The sequence below is a fragment of the Microchirus variegatus genome (assembly GCF_963457635.1).
Source record: "Microchirus variegatus genome assembly, chromosome: 13".
Taxonomy (NCBI): Eukaryota; Metazoa; Chordata; class Actinopteri; order Pleuronectiformes; family Soleidae; genus Microchirus; species Microchirus variegatus.
In genome coordinates this window covers 11365584-11393498 of record NC_139814.1, presented here as the reverse complement: position 1 = coordinate 11393498, position 27915 = coordinate 11365584, and the positions used below count along the sequence as shown (strand labels likewise).

At 40.6% G+C, this 27915-nt stretch overlaps 1 protein-coding gene across 11 annotated transcripts; it reads left to right on the top strand.

Moving 5' to 3' along the window:
• Positions 1-385: 385 nt before the first annotated feature.
• On the top strand, positions 386-27347 carry ubap2l (ubiquitin associated protein 2-like). 11 transcript variants are annotated; one of them, XM_083899833.1, is made up of 30 exons: positions 386-433; positions 1830-1967; positions 2669-2746; positions 3758-3868; positions 4290-4464; positions 4825-4926; positions 6423-6468; positions 8218-8262; positions 9424-9530; positions 9766-9825; positions 9936-9988; positions 10147-10232; positions 10731-10911; positions 13960-14158; positions 14357-14679; positions 15119-15291; positions 15725-15815; positions 16027-16066; positions 16154-16352; positions 16477-16543; positions 16929-17247; positions 18529-18617; positions 18721-18774; positions 18883-18964; positions 20638-20855; positions 21164-21269; positions 22697-22822; positions 24639-24706; positions 24839-25036; positions 25913-27347. In XM_083899833.1, exons 2-30 carry the CDS (start codon positions 1872-1874, stop codon positions 26006-26008), a joined length of 3588 nt encoding a protein of 1195 aa, XP_083755959.1. In that variant the 5' UTR covers positions 386-433; positions 1830-1871; the 3' UTR covers positions 26009-27347. The 11 variants fall into 11 exon arrangements, with proteins under 11 accessions (XP_083755959.1, XP_083755958.1, XP_083755954.1 ...); XM_083899832.1 differs by having other exon boundaries at positions 15695-15815; positions 24842-25036; XM_083899828.1 differs by having other exon boundaries at positions 15695-15815.
• Positions 27348-27915: the final 568 nt, after the last annotated feature.

The following is a 27915-nucleotide window of genomic DNA, read 5'->3' as shown; positions in this document are numbered from 1 at the left end:
CACTCTCATTTACCGTAATAACGGTGTAAGGGCCAGTGGACCAGTCCCGTCCAACAACCTACCAGTATATTTTGTGATTAACACATAGGCCGTAAAACATTATGCTAATTTGAGTAATTGTTACGTTCTGGTTTTAATAATATTCAGTTGCAGGAGCATTGCCATGTTATTTTAACATTTTATTTATAGTATTTTATTTGTTCCCAAGAAGTCATCAGAACATCCTTCCTTCCATCGTTTACTGTGATATTGGTTAAATAATGAATTGTTTCTCACGGTGTCTACTACGTGTTGTTTACCTGACATCCCGATGTCGGTTATAATATAAAGCTAAATTAATGAGTGGGTCACGTGTCGTGGGTCCGGTTTCCTCGAAGCGCCGTGTAAACCACGTGACGCAGTTCTCCGTGGTGTCAGAGTGGAAAAGAAACAGGTAAATTCACAGTCTCTCGCTTATTGTGTGAGCGAGTTCGGCTCGTCATATTTTTTTCAACTTGGTTGTTTCAACGGTGTGTTCGGGAATAATATCCTGACCCAAATCCGACGAGAAGGTCGGTAGCGAGACGACTTGTCAGTCGGTCGTGTAGCCGTGTCTTATATTGAGCCGGGTTTCTGGTCAGTATCGCCTGTTATTTATTTTTCAGTTTAGGGGCCTACGGGCCTGCAGTAAGCCTCGGTGTTTCCCATGTCGAGATCACAGCCAATATATCACACCTCGTTCGGAGTGTTATTGGGATTTTCACAGTGGCGACGTGTTTTTGTAACGCCGTTATCTTGGCATCGCAGCTAACTAGCTAGCGTGTTGTAGCAGTGTGTGGAACGACGTCAGTCTGTAGAGTTAGCATACCTAACAGTCGTTAGCAGAAAACTAGTGGCAACGCAGTGACCGGGGCGTTTTTCCGGTCGACCACGGGAGCGATATTCTTCACTTAATGTTCATCACCTAATTAAATTCTCGATACGAGTCATAGTCAGCTATCGTTTCCAACTCAGTGTTGCACAGTCGGTTATCGGTTCTGAGTTAGCTAACCAGCTAGCGCCTGTGAAAGTTAGCGTCGCAGTCGCCATGAGGTGAAGCAATGAGAAGCGGAAGCCCACCAAGACTTGGAGGCTTATTGCTCGTTTTCGTGTATTAGCCAGTTGGCTAGCGTTTTGGCCATGTGGCTGGCTAGTTGAGTTAGATATCATCGACGGGGCCTGGCTTTAGGCTTGTTTGCAGGCCAGTACAAACGGGGTTTTTTACGTAACGTATGCAAGATTAAGGAGTAGCTGTCAATAAAAAGGTTAGCCGTTTACTGGTACAAGTAGTGTTAAGTGATTTAGCTTAACTGTTCTTTTATATAATTACGTATACACTGTATATTTACTGTTATTATTTTTAATTGTGCTCATCATTTATCAATTCAATATTTCGGTCACGAAATATCACTGCGGTTTGCTTTGACAAAGACTGTATTGCATAATGCTCTGAGGAGGTAAATAAATTAACCAGTGTTGTGCACTTGTGTGTGGGGGGGTATGCAGCAACACTAAGTGGCACTGTAGCATCGCGGGTTAAACCGGCGGTTATGTTTGGTCTGATACATTGTTCTAGAGAAGGTCTGAAAAGCATCCTTTGTCAACGTATTTTGAGGATTAGCAGTCTTGGAATCAAATCTGATGTCTTATTTTTTCAAAATCAAAAAAACACAATAAAAATCACAGTACACCCCCACTTGGCAATAATGCACCAGGCAGTTTGAGGAAGTAACATTCTTGTACCAGACATGGATGAGATAAATGGGTCATAAGCACAGATCTTTAATACTGCTTTTTTTTTTTTTTCCTAGGTCTTATTCCTTTGTAAATACTGTTATTTGTATATACTGTAAATGATGACGTCCACGAGTGGGAACCGAGCCCGGGGCAACTGGGAGCAGACACAGGGCCAGACACAGAACCAGACACAGCACAAGCAAAGGCCTCAGGTACCCTCACTCTCCACACCTCTTACACTCCACCTAGATGCAAACAAATGTCAGCACTGAATGTAGGCATGTATAACCACATGTTACATGTCTTGGTGGACTTTAAAGTCCTGGCTACAAAGGAAAAATGGTGCACACCAGTCAGCTGGGACAGTGGTAGTCTGCAAACTACTTTTGTGTTAAAAAATGTATAAATTCTGCTCCCGATTTGCCTGCTGCCCAGTGTTTGAGGTTTGAAATCACAGCTGGCCCTTTTTATTTAACAATTTAAAGGGTGCTTGGTCTGGATGGACAGAAACACAGACCTTTTAATATGATGACATGCATATCTGCATTTGTGTCCTGATTGGTTCTTTTTTGACTGTCGGTGGTAAACTTTCACCTCGTTGTTGAACAGAAATCCATGTTCATACTATTCACCATTGTTGTTCCTGGTTAGTACACTAGTATTTACTAAATGGTTGCATTATATACGTTTTGATGTATTATTATGGATGCTGATTACTTTTCTTACGGAGCTGAAACATGCTGAAATGCAGATTATCTGTTTTGAAATGAAACATGTTGCTGTGGATGAAGCCCATACTGGCACCAAGACAAAAATATTAAGCCCTAAGTGGACACAATAGAATAGCAAATCAAAGCATGTTCCTCTTTGTTGACTCATTTTGGATCTCCCTCTTTCTATCTTCTTTGAACAGGCTACTGCAGAGCAAATCAGACTTGCGCAGATGATTTCAGACCACAATGATGCCGACTTTGAAGAGAAGGTCAAACAGGTGAGCAGATGTAGAGTATCCTGTTGTTCAACCACACTTGGCTTGCTTTTGTAGTTGTTCTTGGTCTTTTCAACTGGTTTGTTTTGGGTGCATACATGTTTTTCTTGTTTATATTATTGTTTTGTTGTCAGATGTCACCAAGCAGAGAGAGTAGGTGACATTCAGTAAATTAATAGGTGTACATTGGTTGTGTATTACCGATTACGTCAGTCAGAAGAGAAGAGTACTCTGTATCAACACCGTTGAGTGAGCTGTACAATATGTTAATTAGCTGCCATCATTTTGGAGGACAATGGTAAATCTATGTTGTACATTGCTGCAACAATTAATCAAATATGAATAGAGTAGTAAATAATTAAATTATTTTTGATAATCTATTAATTTGTTTGTGTTGCAGATTTTTCTGCTTATTAATTGTGGTTTCTAGTTTCAAAACTGAATATTTTTGAGAACGGCATCCCAAGGTTGCAAAACGTCAGCCATTGTTTTTCAAAATGTTCTGATATTTTATGGACTAAATAACTAATTGATTAATCAAGATAATTGACAAATTCATAGATTATGAAAAATAAGTTTGTTGCTCATGTTTTAAAGTGTTACTGCACGGAATCTGACTCTAAATGTGTTGTCTTTTCACCTTAATGATAACATTGAAGTTGAAAATGGTCCAAATGTCCTTTTGCATTCAATTTGATAGAGTGATAATTTCAGAGGAAACATTTTATATAAAATAAACCTTATGCCCATGCTGCTCAAGTTCCCTTAATCCCTGCTTGAAGCTGGATTGCTGTTCTGTTGCCCAACCCTGCTCGCCAACCTCCAACTGAAATGAGTAATTTTACAGAATCACTTTAAATATTTCCTATAGTAGCGAAAATTATATTGACGGTTTTCATTTTGCTTTGTCCTTAAATGTTTTTCTTGGTGGAACCAATCTGCACTAGTCGCTGCTGTTTTTTCAGCCAGATATCACGCTTGTGTCCCTGCATCATGGTATTCCTTCTTTTCCAGCTGATTGACATTACAGGCAAAGACCAAGACGAGTCCATGATTGCACTGCATGATTGCAATGGGGATGTCAACAGAGCCATTAATGTGTTGCTGGAGGGTAGCCCAGACACTGTGAGTACCTTCTTTATACAAGGGTTTATGTTCTGCATATAAGCTGCATATAAAATGTAGATGGTTTTGGTACTTCTTTTGGGCCAGTGTGTCACTTCTGCATGCCCTAGTTTGTTTTTCATAGATCCATTTACCTTCATGGGACTGATGACAGTCATAACTTTGATTGTCAAGATCCAGGCTCATTGTGGGAGATGCAATATTGTGGCTGGTTCAATATATCTCTCTAGGAAATTACTGACAAAAACAAGTTTTGCTTTTATCAACCGTTTGTAATTTAGATGCCGTCATGTTTAGCCCTCAAATTTTTAATTGGTTAAGATCGGTCAAAAACTTGGTGTCACCAGAAAGTCTTTTAATGCCATGTTGGGTCAGCATATAAATGCATTATATAGTGGTGTTGTCTTTATTTTTTTCTTAGGACTCTTGGGAAATGGTGGGGAAGAAGAAAGGAGTGTCCGGCCAGAAGGAGACGAGCCAAGCAGAAACCGGAGAAGAAGGAAAAGAGAACAGGGAGAAAGGAGGAGAGAAAGATGTTGCACGTCGTCGAGGTGGAGCTCCACGTAAGGGCCGTGGAGCCAGCAGGGGTAGAGAGTGTAAGTCTTATCCACGCCTTTTATTTATTTATTTTTTTTAAAGATATGCATTTGCAACTAAACAGCTTGAACCATGCTTCTGTTCATACAGTGGCAGCTATTTGGCTGTTTTGTATAATCACCTTTTTTCTTTGAAAGACTGCCATGCACTTAAATGGTTTGAATACATGCTTAATTGGTAAATTTGACCACAGCTTTGAGTGCATACAGGAACACTTCTATACAACAGGAATGGCACAGTGTTATTTTGATGACTGGTCTGAGGTTTACCAGGGTGTGTTGTTATAGTTGTCCCATAATTCCATACCTCCCTTGTAATGTTTAACTTATTTATTGCCATAATCTTTTTTTTAATTTAAGTTCGAGGTCAGGAAAATGGTTTGGATGGCAGCAAGGCAGGAGTAGCAGGAAAAGGGGCAGAGCGAGGACGAAGGGGAAGAGGCAGAGGAAGAGGGACTGTGGGTAAGTGGTTAAACATCTTCAAACTCCTTCATAGAGAAAATGTATCAGAGCTGCAGGGACTGTGCAATATGATCAAAGGTTATCCCAATATGGTTCTATAAATTGTAGCTATATTGTAAAGATTTATATCATAACGGCATCTTCAATCCTGCATACTGTGTACAAGATCTCAGTTTGTAGTTTTTGTTCCTCATTTTACCAGTTTATATTGACAGACTTTCTGTACTGTGGAACATAATTCCTTCATTGGTTATAAAACTGGACAGTGGCTTTTTGATACAGCAATGCAGTTTGGTTCCGTATGAATATTTTTTCGTATTCTTCTTTAGTTCTTTACAGAACTACGTTACTCTTCATCCTGTTTAATCTTTGTTTGTTTTCTTCATGCAGATTTCCTGTTTCTTTTCTTTTTAATGCATCAAAGACATTAAACCAGTCAAATTATTTATTAAAAAAAATCTCAATATATGCATCTTATTTTTGCACAGCACTATTCCTGTATATTATTTAGTGCTGTCAGTTAAACTCATTAATTAACGCGTTAACTTGAACCAATTTTAACGGCGTCAATTTTTTTAGTTACGTTAGAACAACTACAACACCACACCGGATCTAACTTAACCGGTAACAAAACAACACGCTGTGCGAGCCGGCCAAAGAGTAGTCGGCTCGCGTAAGTAAGAGTAAACGTAACATTTTGAGTGGATGGCGAGCGCTGTGCACTTCTCCGCTAGCTCCTTCAGCTCAGATTAGCTCATTACAGCAACAACACATTAAACCATGGGACTTCGTGTGCGTTGAAGAACGACTCTTAAGTCACAGCACTTAAGAGTCGGCTGGCTTGTTGTTGGCTTGAACAAATATTATATTATAAATATTGCATCTTGAAATTGCAGTAAGCTGTATTGCAATTTAATAAATTTTGATTAATTGCTCAGCCTTACACTACAGTATATGCCAAAATATGCAAATAACATTACACAAAGCAAGCTGATCCACTTTTCTATGTTGATAAGAGTATTAAAATGGGGAAAATAATGGTACAAAAAGAAATCAAGGGACATTTAGAATTGTGATTAATCGCGAGTTAACTATGACATTAATGCGATTAATCGCGATTAAATATTTTAATAGTTTGACAGCACTAATATTATTATTATAATTACGAAAATGTATTAATCGATTATTGAGGATTAGTCAATTCATTGGCAAATATTTTAATAAGTTATTCATCGATTTGATTGTTTTTTTGTTTTAAAGAATTAAAGCAAGATCTCTGTTTTTCAGCTTCTTAAATGTGAATATTTTCTAGTTTCTTTGCTCAACATTTTTCATACTTTTCTCATTTAATGGACCAAAAAACAAACCTATTAATCGAGAAAATAATTGACCGTCATTTGTTTCAGCATTAGATTTAATTTCAAGAAAATGCTGTCACTCTTTTGTGATAATGTGTCAAAATCAGAAAATTAAGTAGGCTGTCTTTATCTCCCCAGGAGTGGCAGGACGGCGAGGAGGCAGATTTTCAGCGCAGGGCATGGGGTAAGGGAACACCTGTGTTTCTTAAATCTAGAGGGCCTTTTGTTCCACTTTACCTGTTGCCATGGTCACGAGAGAGCAGGACTGCAGTCTATTGTTTAGCCTTAAGCCAAGGAGGAAGGACGTACATTAGCCCATGGGATCAAAAATTGTGGGCTTAAAAAGTCTTTTCGGAGTGTAAGGTGTCTAAATGTTAAATTTAGAGCGACATTTGGTTAGTTTAGCACTACTAAGATGGGTGTCAAGGATCCTGTCCTTGCTATCTGGCCCTGTGATTTAGCATTACTCAGTTTGTGAGCTGGTACCTTATACTGGCTGGACACTTTAAGAGGCTGTTACAATACAGGAAATTAAATTGGCCATGGAATTATTTATGCATCTCAATTTAACAGGCAACATTGCTGTAGGACCCCTTGTCATAACATAATCTTTCAAATGATAAGTGGCTTCCATCGGAGAGGAGGCGGGTTATTTTGTTTGTCTCTAAAAAAATTGTGTACTAAAAAGCAGGTGTAAGAGTTCCATATAGGTTTTTTTATGTTTGTACGTGGAGGCTCCGGTAGTAGTTTGTTCAGGTGTTGGTGTGCGCAATGTTTTTTATCGTCCTGTTCTCTGAATATGCTTTGAGTGTCCTTGAAGTGTGGACACGGATGTAATGATAGTGCGGGTGGGGGGGGGGGGGGTGTAACTCCTGAAGTTGCTCATATTGTTAGCTGAGGTGTTTTCATGTTATCCAACATCCCACCGTATGCCACACAAGTTATTGTTTGCTTCTTGTTGCCAATAGTCACATTTTACCAGCATGGCTTTAGTGTCATATAAGCAATGTACACATGGACCTGTTTGATCAGTTGTTTGCAGGATGTTAAAGGTGTAGTGCAAAGCTGCATTTGTGTGTCTGTATTCATTGGCACATTGTACTGGTGCTTTTGACAAAATGCTATGGTAGCATGTACCATTAACCTCACATACCCATGTTGTGCTCTAAAATGCTGGCATGCATTAATACCAACTCAATAAATACTTTGTGCTTCCATTGGAAATGAGTACAGTGCTGATAGAGAAAGGACAGTATACAGTAAACCCTACAATGTTGTAGATGTGATTGTTTTTTATTTCCAGAGAGAAAATGTTCATTGTATTTCTTGTGAACGCAGAAAATGTAAATTTGAAGAATACTTCAAAAGGAGATTTTGTACCACCCAGATTAGAAATTGTTAAGAACAAGAGAACACTACTCCATTCATTATGTAGCCACTAGTTTGCAGTCGCACGCATTTGTTGGCTTATTTATAGTGTTGCCCATTTGGTAAAACTGTAAGCAAGCATTGTATTTGAATTGTCTGGTTGAATTTACAGAGAGCAAAGAGGGGAGATTTTAGCTTGTTTGTATCCTTGCATCGCATAAAAGTGACTGGTTGATAGACAGAGAATTAGAGCTGGTTGGTTAGGGTTAAAATAAAGGAAGGATTACATTTACTCCTGCATAACCACTGTCCTTTATTTGTGGTTCCATTGTGTATGTCTCCTGGTGAGTTGGATTACTTGATTGGAGCAACGATTTTCTATGATGAAAAACACTGTTTTGCTTTGCTGACAGACATGTAGTGTGTTTGATTGATTGGTACAGGTAGATTAAAGGGGTTTTGCTTCTGTTGTTGGTCAGGATTGTGGTCTGAAAACCAAGATTTATCTTTCTATTTTTATTTTGTTGTGCTTCATATAATTGTTACCATTATTTTTCCTCTAAAGCCAGATTGATAAGGGGCCCAGATATGATATTGCAGGAGGTGAGAGGTGAGTGAATCGCCTCTGGTGTGTCTGTTACTCTTGCTCTTTTAGGGAGACTTTTGAGTGCCATAAAATGAGATGATATAATACAAGACATAAAAAAAACAGAGTCATGTCTCATTCTTTTTTGTAACCTGGAATTGACCTTCCTGAAACCCGATGGTTACTCTGTTTATACAATGGATTTTGGACAAATACAGAAACCTGTTTGTCTTAACTCAACAGATAAGCGTTGTTCTTCACGTTGTTAGGTTGCACCAGCATTACTTTTCATGGATGTGTCCAATCAAACGACAAGCGTGCAGGATCACTGTCTTATCTGTCCAAACTCATGAAGACTGTACTGTCTCACCTCAATCTTATGTTGTCATCTCCTGTCTTCAAATGTCATAATAACAGCATTAATGGGGACTCACTTTAAGTCGTATCTGTATACTTTGTTTATGCAAAGTATTTTTAAAATATTTTTTTACTACAATAGCGCACACTCTGCAAGTGTTTCCTGCTGTTTTTCAACTAATAAATTTGCTTTTTGTCTCATAAAGCTCAACCTTAGCAATATATTATTTTGCTGTGCAGTGTAAGAAGACGCTAGACCATATGATTGACCAACTTTGTAACCCCTTGGCCACATTGGATACAATGAGCTACAAATCACTGCATAGGCCAAAATCATGCACACGCCTTCACACACAAGAAGTGCCATACCCTACTGCTTGTTCATGTCTGCATGTGCATCCTTCTATATAAATTCAATATATATTTCAAATGCAGACAAGAAACAAGAAAGAGACTACACACTGAAACAATCACAGGAGATCAAAGTCAAAAGGTTTGCTTGGTGTAAACAACATGATTGATTAATATGAACAACCCATAGAAGAGGACAGCCATTTGCAGCTCTTCAACATTCAGTGTGTCCTCGGGGTTACACAGCACAATCAAGCCCATCTTTTCAGAGGTTGTCCCTGAGCCTCTGTAAAGCATTTTAATTGTTTGTAAAACCATTTATCAAATTGATGTGTGGGGTCCCTTTTTTAATTAGGGGGTGGGGAAACCCCAGCTATGTGTGTGTGTAAGCTCCCACCTGTGGCTGTTGGAAAATGTTGGAATGTATGCTCAAATCACGGCTTACCTCTTCCCTTTTTAATAATTTGTCTTTTATAGAACATTCAACCCTGCTGATTATGCAGAGCCAGCCCAGACGGAAGAAAACTATGGAGGGGGCAGCACCTGGAACAACACGGGAAGCATGGAGCTGGAGGAGTCGGCCAGTAAGTTAATTTAGAAAGGTTGCCCTCCATAAGTTAATCACGTCAGTGAAGCAGCTGTGTACCATCCAAACAGTTCTGAAATTATGTTTGTCATTGCAAAGAAGATCTAGTAAAGATGAGAGTAAATCCCAGATATTCAGTCTTGTTGATCTTGTGTCCTGGATATCGGTGTGCACAGTTAAATTAAAGCTACTCATTTTTAAATAATCATTGCTAATGTCTTCTGTGTCTCCAGGGATGGACTACCCTGCAGGAGAAGCAACAAATTACCCACCCAAGTTCGACTCTGCTCCTGGTAAGCGTCACTATCTCTTGTTTAGTGTATTATGACTATTTGTGACTTATTTTACTCCGCTGCAGCTATCTTTGCTAACCAAAATAGTACATTTATTTTTGACTCAAAAGGTGCCTGGAGGAATGCTACAGAGGAGTGGGGTACTGACGACTGGAATGAAGATGTGAGTAGTAGGATTAATTTCACATATGCACTTCTGAGCATCTGTTGAAGATTATAGTGCACTTTCACTGTAATGGACTGGCTCTTTTTCATTATGGGTGTGTACATTTACCCTCCAACTTTGACCTTCTCCAAATTCATTTATATCTTCCTCTGCAGCTTTCAGAGACGAAGATATTCACAGCTTCCAGTGTGGCATCCTTGCCTCTGCCTCAAGAGAATGTTACCATCACCAAAGGACAGAGGTGGGCCATTAGTTTATTTGCATGACTTGCAATTTCCAGCACATTGGTCTCCAAAAAACTGTTCTGGAGGAAAATTTATTTTCCTTTGTTTAACTATTTACTTACTCGACTGGAGCAATGATGGGGATTTTATTTATTTTTAGTCGGCATATTAATTTGAATTGAGAATATTTGTATTCAGTTTGTTGTTCACCATGAAGTTGACTATAGACGGGACAACGCATCTTTCACACGAGTGACCGATCTGACCACGATGGGACTGAGCTGCTATGCTCCATTTTCAGTATCAGGCGTCAAATCAATGGACTTAATTGTCTTAACGGATATCAGACTGATGTCACTAATCCACAGTCCAACCCAGATTAATAGTGTTATACAAAATGAAACTCCTGCAAGGCAAAGCCAAAAAAAAAAAAATTAATAGACCAGTATGAAAAGAGTTGACATGATTACTTAAATTTGTCATTTGTTGTAATGAATGTTCCCTCTTTGCTGAAGGATTGACCTTGCCGTGCTCCTGGGAAAGACTCCCCCATCCTCCTCCTCAGAGGTGGAAAATCCCCCAATGGAGGCCACCCAGCCTCCCTCCTTGTCTCAGTCACTGGTTTTTAGCAATTCCAAACAAGGGCCGTCTCTCTCTCAAACATCCTCCAGTACCCCCTACACCCAGCACAACATGGTAAGACACCAAGTCCTTCCAGTATTTTGCTGGCAATTTTTTGATTGTTGCGATGGGCAAAAATTTGCAGCAGCTTTTTTAAAATGTTACAATAGGCCACGTGCACAATGGAACCTCCGCCTAGCAACCGTAGCTTCCGATGCGCTGGGCTGATTCCGGTAGGTCGTGTTGTCGTTGTGATTTCCCGGAGACACTAGTGAAGTGCTAAGTCATAGAGTCAATTTTATTCATAAAAATTTTGCGGATTTTGGATACAAGAGAGGTTATCTTATCAAAAAGTCCGAACATCAGCCCTACATTGTTGTGTACCCCTTTGTACAAATTTGTCTCTGTATAATAGTACGGTGGATGTGTGTGTGTGCGAGCCGAATGGATGGTAAGGGTACGGCGAGAAGACTTCACACAAGTTTGCAGCCGGCATTTCAAAAAGGACAATTTTGTTGTCACGCCGGGGAAATTGACAAGGTTTAAGAAAGGTGCCGTTCCTGCTCTTGGAATAATTCCCAAGTACCAACACTGAGGGCGAGCGTGTGGGAGCGGAGACCCAGGCAATGAACAGCAAATGCGACGCTCAGTCTTGTGACTTGTGCTTATTAATTACTTGTACAGCGGTACGACTTTTAAAAAAGAAGAAACGTTTAATTTGAGGACAAGGACGTATAAACTCGGATGTCCTCGTCCCACCGTACCCTCACCATCCATTCGGCTCGCACACACGCATCCGTCGGAAACCTGAAAGTTTATCGTATTATTGTACCGAGACTCATTAGTACAAAGGGGTGCACAACAATGTAGGGCTGACGTTCTGACTTTTTGATACGATAACTGTCTCTTGTATCCAGAGGTTGCGCTAGACTTTTTGGTTGTCTGTCATTTTGACTGACCGGGTCATAAAAATCCTGTCATAAGCTTTTTTTACCGGTCACTTTAATTTTTTAACCCATTAAGGCCTAAGCGCCTTAAAAAAAGTCTCTAAAACCTGAGGTTCAATTCAATGGCTGCTAAATGACTGATTTTCTGTGTAAATGTAAAATTAAAGTGAATAACTTTTTTCAATTAAACAACAGTAAGAAAATAAAGTAATATCAACTTATGTCAGTGCCTTGAAGAACAAGAACAGCATGTAATGACTGTAACAGTCTGCTTCACATGTGACAGTGATAGATCTTACAGCGCTGTGGCATCTGTAGGTAAATCCACTTTCACCCCTGGTGCGCGGTTGTAAACACTCCGTTGATTACGGTGGTATTTATCATCATTCTCTTCAAACATAATTATGTCTTAACCATAAATCCCGATCGATTTGTTCAACGCGTTCGAAGTTATCGGCGATGACATCATCGAAGACGAAACTCCTCAAAATCAATGCCTTCAGAAATCTCTCCACTGTCAAAGTCCTCCATGTTCGCGAAATATGAGCGGGTCACAGACGCGCTCCAAAGCCTCCTCTCCATAGCTCTTTAACGCGCTCACCGGTGCGTCAGCACCACCCGGATTTTTCCATCCTGTGATGGCGGGAAAATATTCGGTTAACGCGATCCCTGCTTGTATCCGAAATCCACTAATTTTTACGAAGAAAATTGACTCTACAACAACACGACCTACCGGAAGCAGCCCAGCTCACCGGAAGCTACGGTTGCTAGGCGGAAGTTCCATTGTGCACGTAGCCTATATATGGTGTTTCTTAAGGCATTTGTTTGCAATTTCCAAAAATGTTTTTTATATAATGTAAAATCACATTGAAGACACGAATGAGCCTTTCAGTAAAATTCTCTGTTGTGGTGAGTGTCCTGCAGCTCCCCGTCTGTGTAGAGGAGGAGCTGAGCTAAGCGTATTCTGGTGTAAATGGTCCTATTCGGTCCCACAACCCACATTTTTAGTATCCTGACGAGGGCTGCAACGACTGGTCAACATAATTTAAAAATAGGGAACGCAAATTTTTCGTGTTGTCGTGTTGCCAATTTGTTTAATTGAAATGCCGGATCTCAGGAACCACTCTGCAATACACTACAGGAAGTGCTGGGGGCAGTAGGCCTACTTCTTCCATTGTATACATTTACTATATTCTGAACCAACAAAGAAGATCATCCTGACATTAACCACTGCACTGGATGTTATCCCGCTTATTACATGACTTCTTACAAAGAAAACAAAAATCATGATCGTGGCTCATGAGCGACGGACAGATTAGCATTGCCATAAATTAGTTGTGAATTTTGAGCTTTTCATTTTAGGCTACAGACAGTCCTGTCGCATCCATGTCAAAGACATCAGCAGTGTGGCAGCATTTTTCAAATGTAGATGACGGTAAAAAAGTGGAATGCAAACTTTGTAAGCAACAGTTTGCTTTTCACAGCTCTACTACAAACATGGTATATCATTTAAAAACGGTATGCTAAGGTTGCTCCGTCCGTTTTGAATATGAACATATTGACATATTTCAATGTTTTAGTCTAATAATTGTTGATCGTTTTTATAACTGCAGGCGCACCTGCCAGCAACAGCGGCAGCGTCCTGCGGTCTATTTGTGTCTCAGCTGCAAAGCTGAGCTCCTTTGTTCAGTCTCGCTCTGTATTCCTCAACAGTTATTGTGCTGATATTACTAGTTGACAAAGTACATTATTTTCGGAGATCACAGGCTATGGTATTGTGCAGATGAACGTAATGCAAAACACTGTCAGATATGTCAGACTCTGTTGAACTCCAGCCACGGCTGCGGGTCTTTTCAAATTAAGAGCCACAGTCGCACAGGTGCTTTGTGGGTGTGGCTCTTTTTAAATTAAAATAGCCGCACTCCCAAAGCAACCCCCCTCTCGATTAGTCGATTTTTTGTCGAAATTTCAGGGCTTTAGGCGATAAAGAGTTTCTTTGGTTGATTACAGTCCTCGTCTTTGATCTAAACCCTGGTCTCCTTCTCCCCACATATATTTATATTAGGAAAATACCGATCGCAACATCACAAATTCCTGGAGGGACAGATTAAAAAAAATATATATATAAATCGTTTACATTTTTATGTCAGCCGCTTCATTTTGTCCACTATTATAGGTCAGCATGCTGAGCAAGGGATTTGGGGATGTGGGAGACCAGAAAGGAGGAAGCACTGGGACCACTGGTTCTCAGTTCCTGGAGCAGTACAAAACAGCCCAGGCACTGGCCCAGCTGGCAGCCCAGCACTCCCAGACAGGACCTCCGAACACAACCCCTTCATCCTGGGACACCAGTGCCACCTCACTGGGACAATATGGTGAGATAAACCCTTAATGTTGTCGTTGTGAATCGAATTAATACCCCTGTCCAGTTCTTTTGAGTACAACACTTATCCAATATTTATCCTTTATTTAAATCTGTATATAGTATTTCAGATCATGACTTTTCAGTGTAGAAAAATATCAAAGCTCTCAAGGTTTACTATTCTATTTTTCTGTCTTCATTCATTGTCCAGAAATGAAGACTCAGCCTGAGTCTGTGGTCCACTCGCCCTTTATGAAGCGGCAGCCTTATCAAGCCACCACCTCAACCTCATCCATGTTGGATGTGTTCCTGCAGGACAAAGGCCTGCCTTCTTCATCTTCTTCCTTACCCCAACAAACATCATCCTCACCTCATGTGGTTCCTCCACCTGCTTCATCCCTTCCAAAAATGACAGCAATCACTCTAGGTCAACAAGTTTCTCCAAGTTCATCAGATCCACAGGGTTCAAGTCCATTGCCTTTGCAGCAACACAAACTTAAACAACAGAAGAAGAGGACTTCTATAACAACAAAGGTAATATTACAACTTTACCTTTACCAAGATGTATTTTTCTATACCACAAGACCAGTTTATGAAAAACAGAACGTGGTGCAGCAAAACACAAGCTGACTAACTGTGGTAGTAACTGCAGCAATGAACACTTCACCAACTTATTTTGAGTACCAACAATGTGTACAGTTACACACGCGCACACACACCATTGCTCCACTCTCACTTGACTACTCTCAATCCGACCAGACACGTACTCGATTGTGCCGCTCCCTCGCTGGAGCACTCATTCATGCATAAAAAAATACCATTGTTTATTCTAGAAATTTGTTAAATGGATCTGAATGTTTTCTGTGGGTTCAGTGAGCTTCTGGTCCTCTGGCTGAAGTTTGAAGAACAAATACAGGCAGAAAACTCAGAAGTATTTGAGCCAATTCAAAAAGTTACCACATGTCTTTCCCAGATTCCAGCTATGGCAGTGGAGATGCCTGGCTCGACAGATATTTCAGGCCTCAATCTTCAGTTTGGAGCACTACAGTTTGGGTCAGAACCAGTTTTACCCGAGTACGAGTCCACCCCTGCCACCACAACGCAAGGCAACCAGGTTCAGAACAGTCTCTACACGAGCCCCAGCAGGTGAGAACAACCAGAAAGGCAATGTGTACAAAAACTATTTTAAAATGCAGGGTAAGATCAAAAGGGACATTTTATCATATTTATTCTACCAGAAAGTCGCATTGAGTTTCAAATCTATTTTTAGTGTACTGTCGAGGTGTGAACAATTTCTGAACAGACATTTTTATCATAGGCAACACCTGGATACTCCTAACTTAATATTGTCATTGCATCATGGTTGAATTATCAATACTGTAAGCTCATTATTGCACCTTTTTGGAGGGTTTACAGTGACATGTTGTACCTTTATTACAAACTTTTTAGAATTGTTTGACAAGAAAGTGAAATCAATAAGCCAATTACATCTGATCGAACAATTAGGAACAGTCAATATTAGTATTGTCAATACCATTCAAATCTGCAGTGAGTCGACTCCAGCTCTCTCCAACTCCAGCCAAATGGATCTGTACGACCAGAGAGCACCTCAGACACGGCGCTACCCTCAGTCAGTCTCCTCCTCCCCTCAGAAGGATATGCAGGCCAAGGTAAGACCAAAGCTTCCCTTTTGATTTTTACTTAACCACCCCCAGTGCAGTTTTCTCTTTTGGTTCCAGCTCTTTCTTAATTGTAATTCTTTAATTGTTCCAAATCTGACCTGTGGTTAATATGAAACAAGCTTCGTGATGACTGTTCATAAAAGCCCAGAAATCTTCAGCATGTTTCCATAGAAACTCACTTTTCTTACTTGTTTTACAGAATGGCTTCAGTTCGATACAAGTTACGCAATCTGTGGAAGGTCAGTTGTTACAAAGCTTTTTCTTGTATGTTGTATGTTCAAATTTTCCACATACAAACACTCAACATTTTCTCCTGTTCTCCTCAGCTGCAGCAGGCTCTGCAGTATCGGTCAAGCCCGCCTCTGATTCAGTCACGCCGTCATCTCTTTCCTCCATGGGCACTTTGACAGACAGTGGCACAGGCCCTGCTTCCTTGTTGAATGCATCCAATCAAACATCCCTCAGCGCTCTGGGCCACAGTGAAGATTTGCCTCCAAGCACCATTCCTCCTCCTCAGCACAACAAGTAAGATTCAGTCACGGCAACATACAAATTACATGGATAATTATACATGGATCTTATGTAGTAAGTTGATTTAAATGGTTTCATGATAGTTGAAACATGCTCTGAACTATTTTTTTTTTTTCAGCTCTCATCCATCACAACAGAACAGCCTTGGTCCGTCTTCAGTCAGGACAGCCAACTCGAGCATAATGGTTTGTCTAATGTTTAAAGGATGCTATATATACATGTATGATAAACTTGAGTTTAAAACGAAATTCTGCAATCCAAATTAAAAATATTGGGAAGTGTTGTATAATTTGTATCAGTTTCTTGCATACAGCAAACCACCAAAATCACTCTTGTCAATACTGGTTTGCTTATGTAAGACCACTGACAGTGCATTTGACATTAAATGTCAAATGCATAAATTTTATGTAGCCAAATAAAAATCAGGGTTGTGGTGCAAGCCTGTGCAGTCGAGAGCATTTTAAATGCTCCATTTCCTGTGATGGCAGACGGATGCATCAGATGACCATTCACTATAATGGAAATGTAATTTCATCAATCTTGACTGCTTCCTCTTCCTCTATCTCACAGCATCCCAGTGTAGACGGAGACTCAAGTCTCCACTCCTACACTTCCTCCGTCTCAGCTGTGCCATCTTCATCAGTACCCTCCTCTTCCTCAGTGGCTGCTGCTGCACAAGTGTCCCTAGGTGTGCCTCAGGCCTCCTCTGTGGGCTCTGCCACAGTTTTAGCCCCATCTGGCCTTGGTGCTGTCAGCGGTTTGGCCATGGGCCTCCATGCTGCCTCCATGGGTGCTCCACCTGCAGCAGCCACCTCAGTTTCAGTCTCCACTGCGGCTTCAACCATTCCCTCGTCGGCCAACTCCTCACGCAGCTCTGCAGCATCCTCAGGTTAGACTCATGAATGTGTAGTAGTAAGTGGTATTAATAAGTGGCAGTAGTTGTTTGCTTGAAATTTGTTTGTTGCGGTCTTTCTGCTTCACTGTAGCCCCTTTTGTATCACTATGTACTGATTTTAAAAGACTCATCTTTAGGGGTGATAATCACAGGTTACCCCACAATACGATATGCAACACATGGTCCACGATATCAATATTATTGGGTATGTGATACTCAATATATTGCAAGACAATCGTACAGTGATACATCTCAAATCTGTCTAATATTTTGAAAAGAGCCGCACCCGCAAAGTACCTGTGCGGCTGCGGCTCTTAATTTGAAAAGACCCGCAGCCACGGCTGGAGTTCAACAGAGTCTGACAGCTCTGACAGCGTTTTGCATTACGTTCATCTGCGCAATACCATAGCCCGTGATATCCGACAATAACTAGGAATATCAGCACAATAACTGTTGAAGAACACAGAGCGAGACTGAACAGCGCAGTTTCGCGGCTGAGACACAATTAGACCGCGGGACACTGCTGCACGCAGGTGCATCGCAGTTATAAAACCAATCAACGATTATTAGACTAAAACATTGAAATATGATAATAATTCTGATATGTTCATACTCAAAACACACAGAGCAACCTTAGCTTAGCATTTTTTTAATGATATGTCATGTTTGTAGTAGAGCTGTGAAAAGCAAACTGTTGCTTGCAAAGTTTGTGTTGCACTTTTTTACCGTTATCTATTTTTGAAAAATGCTGCCACACTGCTGATGTCTTTGACATGGATGTGACAGGAGGACTGACTGTAGCCTAAAATGAAAAGCTCAAAATTCACATCTAAAACAAGGGGGGGTGTTCTCTAAAGACAGACTGTTACCTGTGAAGCACGGGAGCTGTAAACACACCGCTATTGGCATGTTGTACTTTCCTCCTAATGAAATTCACCATGAAAAAATGTAGTCGACCAATCACAATTTTGGTCGAGCCAGAGCGTGTCGACCAATTAGTCGACCAGTCGACTTTGACTTTACAGCCCTAGTTGCACATCACATTAAGTGTGCAACACTTAAGTGTCTACATTCAGTTGCATTGTCTGTTCTACACTGGCATTGATCCAGTTCTGCATTTACATCTACTGCTTGCCTATCAAAATGTTTTCTTAAATACTTATACCTACTTATATATTTTGAAAATTGTGTAAATGGGTATAGATTTTGTTTTGTTGAAAATCAATGTCTTTTATTTATTTATTTTAACGTTTTTACATTGTCTTGTGCATACAGGGAAAGCACCTCCAAACTTGCCACCTGGAGTGCCCCCTCTACTGCCCAACCCATACATCATGGCCCCGGGATTACTGCACGCCTACCCTGTAAGTTCATGGAAAACTGTGTTGTCTTAACATGTACTTGGTTCTGTTTATGTTGAATTCTTGAGAGTAATTAACATGGGTTTCTGGCACATTTGTTTCTCAGCCTCAGGTGTATGGTTATGATGACTTACAGATGCTTCAGACAAGGATACCGCTGGTGAGTGTCTAACTGATGCAGTAAAAACAATAATCCAGTAATCATGCTTCATTTCTTCAAGTTATCAATGTTTTATTTGACACAAAACATATTTTGTAATCTCTACAGGATTATTACAGCATCCCCTTTGCAACTCCCACAACAGCATTGACTGGCAGAGAGGGGAATCTGGCAAGCAACCCTTATTCCGGTGAGCAGTTGTGTTTATGAAAAGATGAACTTAAAAAAAATCCATAAAAATGGTTCTACTATTAACTCTTTAACCACTTCTTCCTGACCCTCTTTTTTGAGTCCCTGCTCGAAATGACATGCCCAAACTAAATGGAGTAAACCTCTGCCGTTACAAGGCCTATGTGGATTATCTTGGTATCAAAATAAAGATAACACTTCCACCAGAGGTGCAAGTTTCACTGTAGATGCCACTGTCAGTAAATGTACATGGAACACAGCATAACTGAAGGATTTTCTTTCTCTCGCCTAAAATAATATTGCATTTTAAAGCAAATATCACCTTTAAAATATGCAGTAGGAGCTTAAAAACACATGGAGGTCATATAACAACATATGGACATTAGCTGTGCAAAGTCTGATGCTGCTGAAATGAAGCAGAGTGAAATTAAAGAGGTTTTAGTAAAGAGATGGGTGTTCTCACTTTTGGCACAGCTTGGCACCATCTGTGCCATTTGAGATTTCTTAGGTGCCAAATTATTAAAAATGTATTTGTCACTACAGAACTTGTTTAAAAAAATATATATGTATATATATATATATATATATATATAGTATGATAACTCGCTGTAAATCGATGCTTCCTGTGCGGTGCGTAATAACTCTGTGGCTCTGCAAGGTCTTCAGTTACGCAGCGCCATAGCTCTGGCTTACCTTGGTCAATTAGGGTGATTGACGGCTCGTTTTAAACCTCTAAACCGGTAGAATCAGACCCCAGACTCCAAATGAGTGTGAATCACTTCATTAGGGAGTCAAAAGGACATAAATGCATATGACGCATTTGTGCAGACATTCGCCCTTCTCTAATCAGAACGATCTAATGTCGCTCTGTAATGATCAATCAGACCGGGATTTGTTCCCGAAGCATTCTGGAAAGTGTAGTTCTTCATTAGAAGTGGTTTTGTTCCGGTAGAAATTACTTGTTTTGATAAACAGCAAAGGTAAGACGACATTTCTGCTTGTATTTCTTGAAAGTCAGTTGTTGTTTTGCTCTTATGTTATTTTGGGGCTGGATCCATGAATCTTGGTCGTAGAGTGATAAACATGGTACCGTTAGAATCTGTAGATTCTCCGCTGTCCAGTCGACACGTTTTTTTTTTGTTTGCATAATCACGCTGATGCTCCGGTGCCGCTTTTCAATGAGTGCGCCGTGACGTTTTTTTTCCACTCCTGCTGTTTGATCCATCGGTGTTTTAACTGTGTTTTGTGTCGATAAGAATGGTTTATATGAGCTTTTAGCTGAGATTCTGACCTGTCTGTGTTCATTCAAATTAGACATGGTTTTATGACGCTTTTGTCGCTGTGTCTGACGCTGCCCCCGATCCCGGGGGCAACCGTGAAGAAGAGGTTACGTGTAAGATGAATACATACTCATTTGCAAACCTCAAGGGCAGTGGGATAGACGTACAGCTCATAAGTGAAACTGCCTGTCAACTATAGCACCTCTAAACATTAATCTTCAGTCTTGTTTACTTGAGCTGTGAGAATGACTCCCTCTGTCATGTCTGAAAAGATTCTCAGTCTTTCAGATCATAGTCATCTTCCATGGTTATAGGCAACTGGACTTGCTTTAGGTGAAAGGAGAGGTCTTGGCTGCTAACTACTGAAGCTCAAACTCTGTCCTTCCCTTTGCAGGTGATTTATCAAAGTTTGGTCGAGGTGATGCATCATCTCCGGCTCCAGCCACCACTTTAGCTCAGACTCAACAGAACCAGACTCAGACGCATCACACCACACAGCAGACTTTCCTCAACCCGGCATTGCCCCCTGGCTACAGCTACACAAGCCTACCATACTACACTGGCATGCCAGGTCTACCCAATACCTTCCAGTATGGACCTGCTGTGTTCCCGGTGAGAAAACTCAAGACGGTTGACAAATTTGCTGAGACATTTGATTTCTTTTACTGTCTCTGCCCTCCCACCACTGTTTGGCTCTTGTGTTTTTAATATTTTCTCATTGGAGGAAAACGGGTAGCAGGATTGAACAGCATGTGTGATGTCTAGCAGAACAATAGATGGTTCCATGGACCTTTGCTCTACTTTCCCTCACTCTCCAGCTATAAAAAATATGCTGTCTAATTATGTTCCATGGGTAGAAACTGAAGTGTTTCTTCTTAGTGACCAGATGAAATTACATCCTGTGTTTTGCTTTCTTCTAGGTGGCTCCTACCTCGTCAAAACAGCATGGTGTGAATGTTGGCGTCAATGCGTCAGCCGCTCCATTCCAGCAGGCTAGTGGCTATGGTTCCCATGGATACAGCACTGGTGAGACACTTAACCATAAGTAAATGGCATGTTGGGGGTTGGGGGGGGGGGGGGGGGGGTCATGCAGATTCTGCTCTTTATAAATGCATACCAATATTTGATTTACAATGAGCCCACTGTATTCTCATTGGTGTTGAGTGCATATTTCATTTGAGCTTTGCAGCATCTGCAAGCATAAACACATGATGCTTGTGAATGAACCTTTGTTTTGATTGTGTGTTTAGAATGGTGGTCAGTAAGGTGACAGAAAACATTCTTGTCCGTTGATATGAATTATTGTTCAGCTTTAGATTTTTTCAATTGGACACAGATCCTTCCTGTTGATCATCTACTAGGCACGGGCTGGTTCCTGGTTTCAAGGTATACTACAGTATTCAAAAGTGCAGGAATCACTCACGATGTGTGCAGTGTTGAGAAACATGGATTGTTGTGGTCAATCAGCTATGTTGTCCATGGTATGATGTAATTGTCGTCAGTCAAATTTTTGTTGAAGGTTAAACCATCGCAAACCATACCATGCCTATTCTGTATACCATCTCCACAAACCTGTACACACAAGGAACACACTGATAATTAAGCTGTCTTATTCCAACGTCCATCACAATAGATGGGACCACCATTTAGACCAAAATGGAAATGGAGTCAAACGGTGCGATCTGTGGTTTCCTGGCATCGCAAGTTGAAATGGAGGGGCTTAGATTTTTGGTCCTCTTCTCTCTTCCATGGCTTGCTTGGATCATTTTAGAAAATGGAGTTTGTCATTCATCCCATCTTCAGCACACGCGTTCATCAGTAACACAAATGGAGCGCCCATCATCTTTCCAGACTTTTATCGACTCCTCTTTGATCTTTATTCTTTAGCTGTTTCTTATTTTCCACGTTGCCCTTTGGATTCTATTCTATCACCTTATTTTAATTTTTTTTTGCTTTTTAGTAATGCGGAATTGTTCTGGGGTTTGTTTGTAAAATTCATCATTCATTATCCACCTTTGGTCACATGTGCAACACCTGTTTGTTCTAAGCTGCACCATCTGCTGCTTTCTGCCATCACCCCACTTAAGCTCACTCTCAAACCGCCACCCTCCCCTCCCACACACACGCCCTGCCTGCCCCCTCACTTCCCCCACCTCCTCCCCTCAGACTTGGGTCAAATAATTCTTGCAAATGATGGAGCCTAACCCGATTGTTTTACTGGTTGGGTAGGCTTTACCAGATAAGACAATGCAGTTGGTGTCATAGTTGAGATTTTTATAGATACTGGTACAGTTTCCTACAGAGCTTTGACACCAAGTGTGATGTCATGATTTGGTAAAAACAGTAAAACAAACGCTATTCATTATTTGCAAGTGGTATTTGAGTCAGGTCTGTCTCCCCCTGCCTGGTGTGTCTAACGCTGTGGGCTGCGGCTGTGTGTCTGACTGTTGCAGGCTATGAGGATGTGGGCCAGGCTTCAGGGAGTGGGGATTTCTGTAAGGGCGGATACGGCACTGCCGTGGCTGCTGCCGCTTCTGCACAAAACAAGCCAGCCAACTCTGTCACCGGGCCTGGAGTCGGTGAGTGCCGCCACATGCCAAATTAAAACCAAAAGGAAAAAAAAAAGTCCCTCACGTCTTCCTCCTTGTGTCACCAGTCATCCCTCTCCCCCTCTTTGCTCTTTTCCTTTGCCTCATTGCTGATGAGCTCTGCCTGTGCGAAGATTTGCCACTACATGTGCCTTCAGACAGTCAAGTGCAGTCTGCCTCTTACAAGCTTTGCGTGCCATTCTGTCTGCTACCTGTTGTCTTCTAGATTAACTCATCAACAGTCAAATCTGGTTATTCTTTGTAATCTGACTAATGTGGCAACTCACTTTGGCTACCATAAACCGATGAGTTACTCTGGCAGATGCTGTCCCATTTACCCTCAGTGTTGCTTGCTCTTCACTCATGTTGTCATTGCTGAAATATCCATCTCCAGAACTTGCTGCCCTGTGGGGAAAGCAGGCTACAACACAGGGAAAGACAACCACCTGTCTACAATAAAGCCATGGTTTAGCAGTGTGTGAATATTCAGTTTGAAGAGATTCATCAAAGTTAGCTGCACACAACCACTTGTTTTGGGTATCAAGGTACAAACAAAAGTCTTGTATAGATGTGCTTTGAAGGTTTTATTATCAGCATTTCTGCTCTGGGTATTTGAAATGTTCAACTGTGATATTTCCATGACAAATTTCGTGAGGATAAGATTATTTCTTCCAAACCAGACAACTGAAGGACAAGACACAGATTCTGCGTATATTCACTAATGCAGTGGCACATGAGCATTATTGTTTCACTGTCTTCAATGTGTTAAATTTTGTGATCAGCATAAACAATGCAAGTGAATTACTGATTTGAAAATGTTCTGCTCAATATGATTGTCAAAAACTTTCATGGAATCATAGAAAACATTACTCAGTGTTATAAATGTTGATCCTTCAGTTGCTTACATTATTGAACATGAGATCATTTACATCAGGGTCTCAAACTCAAATTACATCTTTTCACATAAGAATGTTACCAGTTTCCTAGGCCCTTATTCAGACCTGGTATTGCATTTATCTTCAAATGCAGTCCCTCTTACCACATTCTGATGTTGATGCAATTTTTATGCGTGTGAACACGAAGCCTCCCTCGGGACCAATTTGACACCCTGTTCATAGATGCACCTGAACACCTGAAAACAAACTTCTGTGTAGTTGGTTCACACCATTACTTGATCTAAATGAACATAGCTAGATGGATCGTGATTTTTCAATCACAGGTGAGAGTTGAAGAAATCCTGATGATACTGAATGTTTGTGACCATATCTCAGGACAGATGTTGATGCATGTTTGAGTAAGACTTTACAGTGGATCTGAATACCTGGAGTTGTCTAATTACAAGTAACAAATGTTGTGTATATATGGAGAAACCATCTTCTATTCAGTCTTTTAGGGAGTGAAGGAGTGAACATTTCTTGACGACAAGCTTTTTCTTGACCAGGGTTGCTTTTTTGCACACCTGCTGACCCTGTTCTGTGTCTCTATGGCGACACAGGGGGACAGTGTGCGCCAGAACAACCTGAGCAGTAACTACCAGATGCAGTCAGACTTGAACCACTGTAGCTGACTGAAATTGATGCACTGCTACACTTTTCTAATTCTCTCATCCTCCTCCATCCCTTATATCAGTTGTAATTTTCTTTTCTTTTTTTGTTTTTAAGTGTTTTCTCTTCATTTTATTTTATTTGAGAAAGATTTGGATTGTCCATTAACATACAATGCATTATAACCTTGTGACTCGCCATGGTCAAAGTCGCATGCTTACCGTTTTTGGGACTCTCCCGTCCTGTTTCCTGTGTCTCTGCAGGAGTCTCTGTAACATCAAGTAATACGGGGGTGCCAGATATTTCAGGGTCTGTTTACACAAAGACACAGGTAATTTCATAATCTGGATATTTTTGATTAATATTCCAAAAACTATTTCCCTCCATATGAGAAAATAGTTAGTTTTTAATCTGTCCCGGAGACCTAAGATGCTTAGAATGTCATGTTCTCTTTTCATCACAGCAGTCATTTGAGAAGCAGGGTTTCCATGCTGGCACGCCAGCGGCTTCATTCAGTCTGCCCTCGGCTTTAGGAGGTGGGGGACCCATCAACCCCCCGGCTGCCGCAGGCTACGCGCCGGCCCCCTTCATGCACATCCTGGCACCACACCAACAACCCCATTCTCAAATTCTGCACCACCATCTGCAGCAGGACGGACAGGTAGTGTACAAGATTAAAATACTTGTTTTTGTCCCAGTCTGTTGATGCAGGCTGCTCTCACTCCTGAACTTTAATTCAGTTGATCAAGAAAATAATTCACTGTGGTATCATGGTCCTGACTTTGTATAAACTCGGGCTGCAACTGATGATTATTTGAATCAATCAATCATTCATTTATCAGTTGTTTTGTCCATAAAAAGATGATCTGTGTCCCCCTTTACACCTGGGATTAAAATGTGTTTTGTGATCATCACAGAAAACGCATTCTAATCCCAGGTGTAAAGGGGGCCAGTGTTAACAAAATTCCAAATCGACTGCAAATTTCTTAGTACTTTGACTTGTAGGAGCAAAGATAAACCTCGGTAAAAGCTGTAATGTGTATTGTTCTACCTCTGTTTTGTCTTTGTGAACAGAAACTGTGTAACATTATTCATATACTGCTTCCTTCATCTGAAAACAAGCTTTGTCAAACAGTACTAAGCCCTGACTGAGGGAGCATTAGTGTGAATACAGCAGCAGCACACTAGCGGTTGGGGAAAAGTATTTATATCGTTACACTGACCAGGTTTTTTGAGCAGTAGTTTTGTGTTTTCACTCATACTTAAACCTGTGCAGTCGTCTCAACAACTTTGTTGTTTGTCTGTTTTTGACATAACAAATCACTTGCAGCATGGAAATGTTGCCAGGCAACGCAAGGCTAAACTGAAAGTAACTCCGTTGTGTTGAGCTGATGGGCTTAATCAAGAGTGCGTGAACTAATTTGGCAATCGTTTGAATGTGACATTTATTTCTTTATATTTAAATGTTTTATATTTTTACACTGCAAAGTATTTTATTAAACCCATCTGATGTGACGACTCTCTGAACTCTCCACAGAGCGGCACTGGACAGCGCAACCAGAACGCTTCTATCCAGCAGAAGTCTCAAATCAACAAGTCGGCATACAACAGCTACAACTGGGGTGCTAACTAACATCTGCTCTCACGCCCCCCTCCTCATGCAGCGCTGTTAACAGAAGCTTGGAGGGGGCTCATCACTCCTCCTGCAGTCTCAATGTGTAAACTCCCCTTCCCCCCCTCCAGAGATTTTCCCTCCCCTGTCTCTTGGCCCAGCACTCATGCAGCTCTGACCACGGTCAGACGTGAGGTGCTGTGCCGAGAGAACGAGCACTGTAAAGATGCATGGATGGTGGGAGGGACCAGGAGGGGCTTAGAACAGTGGAGTAATCGGAGATAAATGGTTATAGAAAATCACCGTCGAGGTGAAATGAGTGTTGGGAATTTTTTTCATGTTAATCCCTCCGCCCCAGCTCCCTTTTCTTTCACTTGTATGTAACATAGAACTGTTTTCTAAAAGAATGAACGTTTCCTGTGCTCTTGCTGAAGGGAAGGATTGAAGTAAAATCTGAAGGTGGGGGGACAGACTGGTTTTGTATTTCTCACCCTCGACTCCCCCACTCCTTAATTTTCTGTGGAAATCTTTCCATCTCTCAAAAAATATCCAAACACAGTAGTTTGGTTAATTGCTTTTCAATGTCTTTTGGGTTTTTTTTCGTTTTTTTCTCAGTTTTGTCTTTTTAAGTTTGAAGAAACAATTCTCTCAATTGGTAGAATTGTGAAGTTTATTTTTTACCAAATATAGATATATTATATATAAAGACATATAAGCGAGCTCACTGGATTGGACTGTGAGGAAAAAGTGTTTGTCATGTGACTGCGTGCATGTTTGTACACACAGGGGGCCATGGTTGTGAACTGTGCTTTGTTTTTTGGACTAGCACAGGATTTTTCATTATCCAACACTTGTACAGTGACTGCCCATGAATTATGAATATGTTGCATCAAGGTCTCACTATTCTGCAAGAGATGCTAAGATTGGTTTTCAAGTTGAATACACACCCAGTCTGCCTTCTAGTGTGTTGTTTTGTTTCTGAGCCCCCCCACCTCCTCCCTGCGCCACCACCTGTCCCACGACATTGTAAGGAAATGGCAAATTGAATACTGATGGACAGAATTGTACTATGGTTTTTTTGTCAGTGATTTATTTTTTCTTTTTGTACTGTGCGTTTTAAAAAAAAAAAAGAAAAAAAATTTAAATGGATAAACTTGTCTTGTACATATATAAAAGAAAAACACAAGTACTGTAGTCCCTGTTTGTTCGATGGCTTTCTCCTTTTGCTTCTCATATCCTTGCAGACTTGTTAGCTTTTTGTTTCTTTTTTTATTTTTAATTTTGTAAAAATATATAAATATTAAGTAAATAAACAAGTGAAAGGCATTTTCATCATTTTGGATGTGAATGTCCTTTAAGAAACTAACATTTGGTTTTTTTTATGTGCCTTGTAAATCCAGCTTAATCTATAATCCAATGGTGTGACAGTGATGTTCTTTAGGTGCGTGTGTGTGTTGCTGAAACCTGGCCATGGACAGTGATTCAACAAGCTGTAAAAGGACAATATCAGGTGTTAAACACTATCTATTCGTCTTGCTCTCCCAACTCAGAACCTCCACACATTGTTTTTCCTTTGTACAAAGTAAATTCAAACCTTGTACAGCTATCTTGAATTGTTGGAACGCAAGACGTTTCTTAAATACAAGTTTGGGTTTCTTACCACATTTTTTTTCTTGTTCTAATTATTTACCACTATTGTATCGTGCATAGTAGTAAATATGCCTTATGTAATTATTTAGTAATATAGACCAGTATGCCAGAGTAGAACATGCATCACAAATTATATCAAACTAATATACCTTTCTGACATTTTCTTTTCCAGGTTTTAGATTCGTAGGAGTGCACCTGAACATTTCTGAAAAAACTGTTTAGGTATTCTCGGTTCATCATAATGCGGACAACACAGAGGTGAGTGTGAACCAAATTCA

Bases quoted from the DNA above. Each gene is read 5' to 3' on its own strand.
- ubap2l (XM_083899828.1), top strand. From the start codon at position 1,872: ATGATGACGTCCACGAGTGGGAACCGAGCCCGGGGCAACTGGGAGCAG. The intron at 24,707-24,838 runs GTAATTTCATAA...TTTTCATCACAG, and splicing joins CTGTTTACACAAAGACACAG to CAGTCATTTGAGAAGCAGGG. The intron at 25,037-25,912 runs GTAGTGTACAAG...AACTCTCCACAG, and splicing joins ATCTGCAGCAGGACGGACAG to AGCGGCACTGGACAGCGCAA.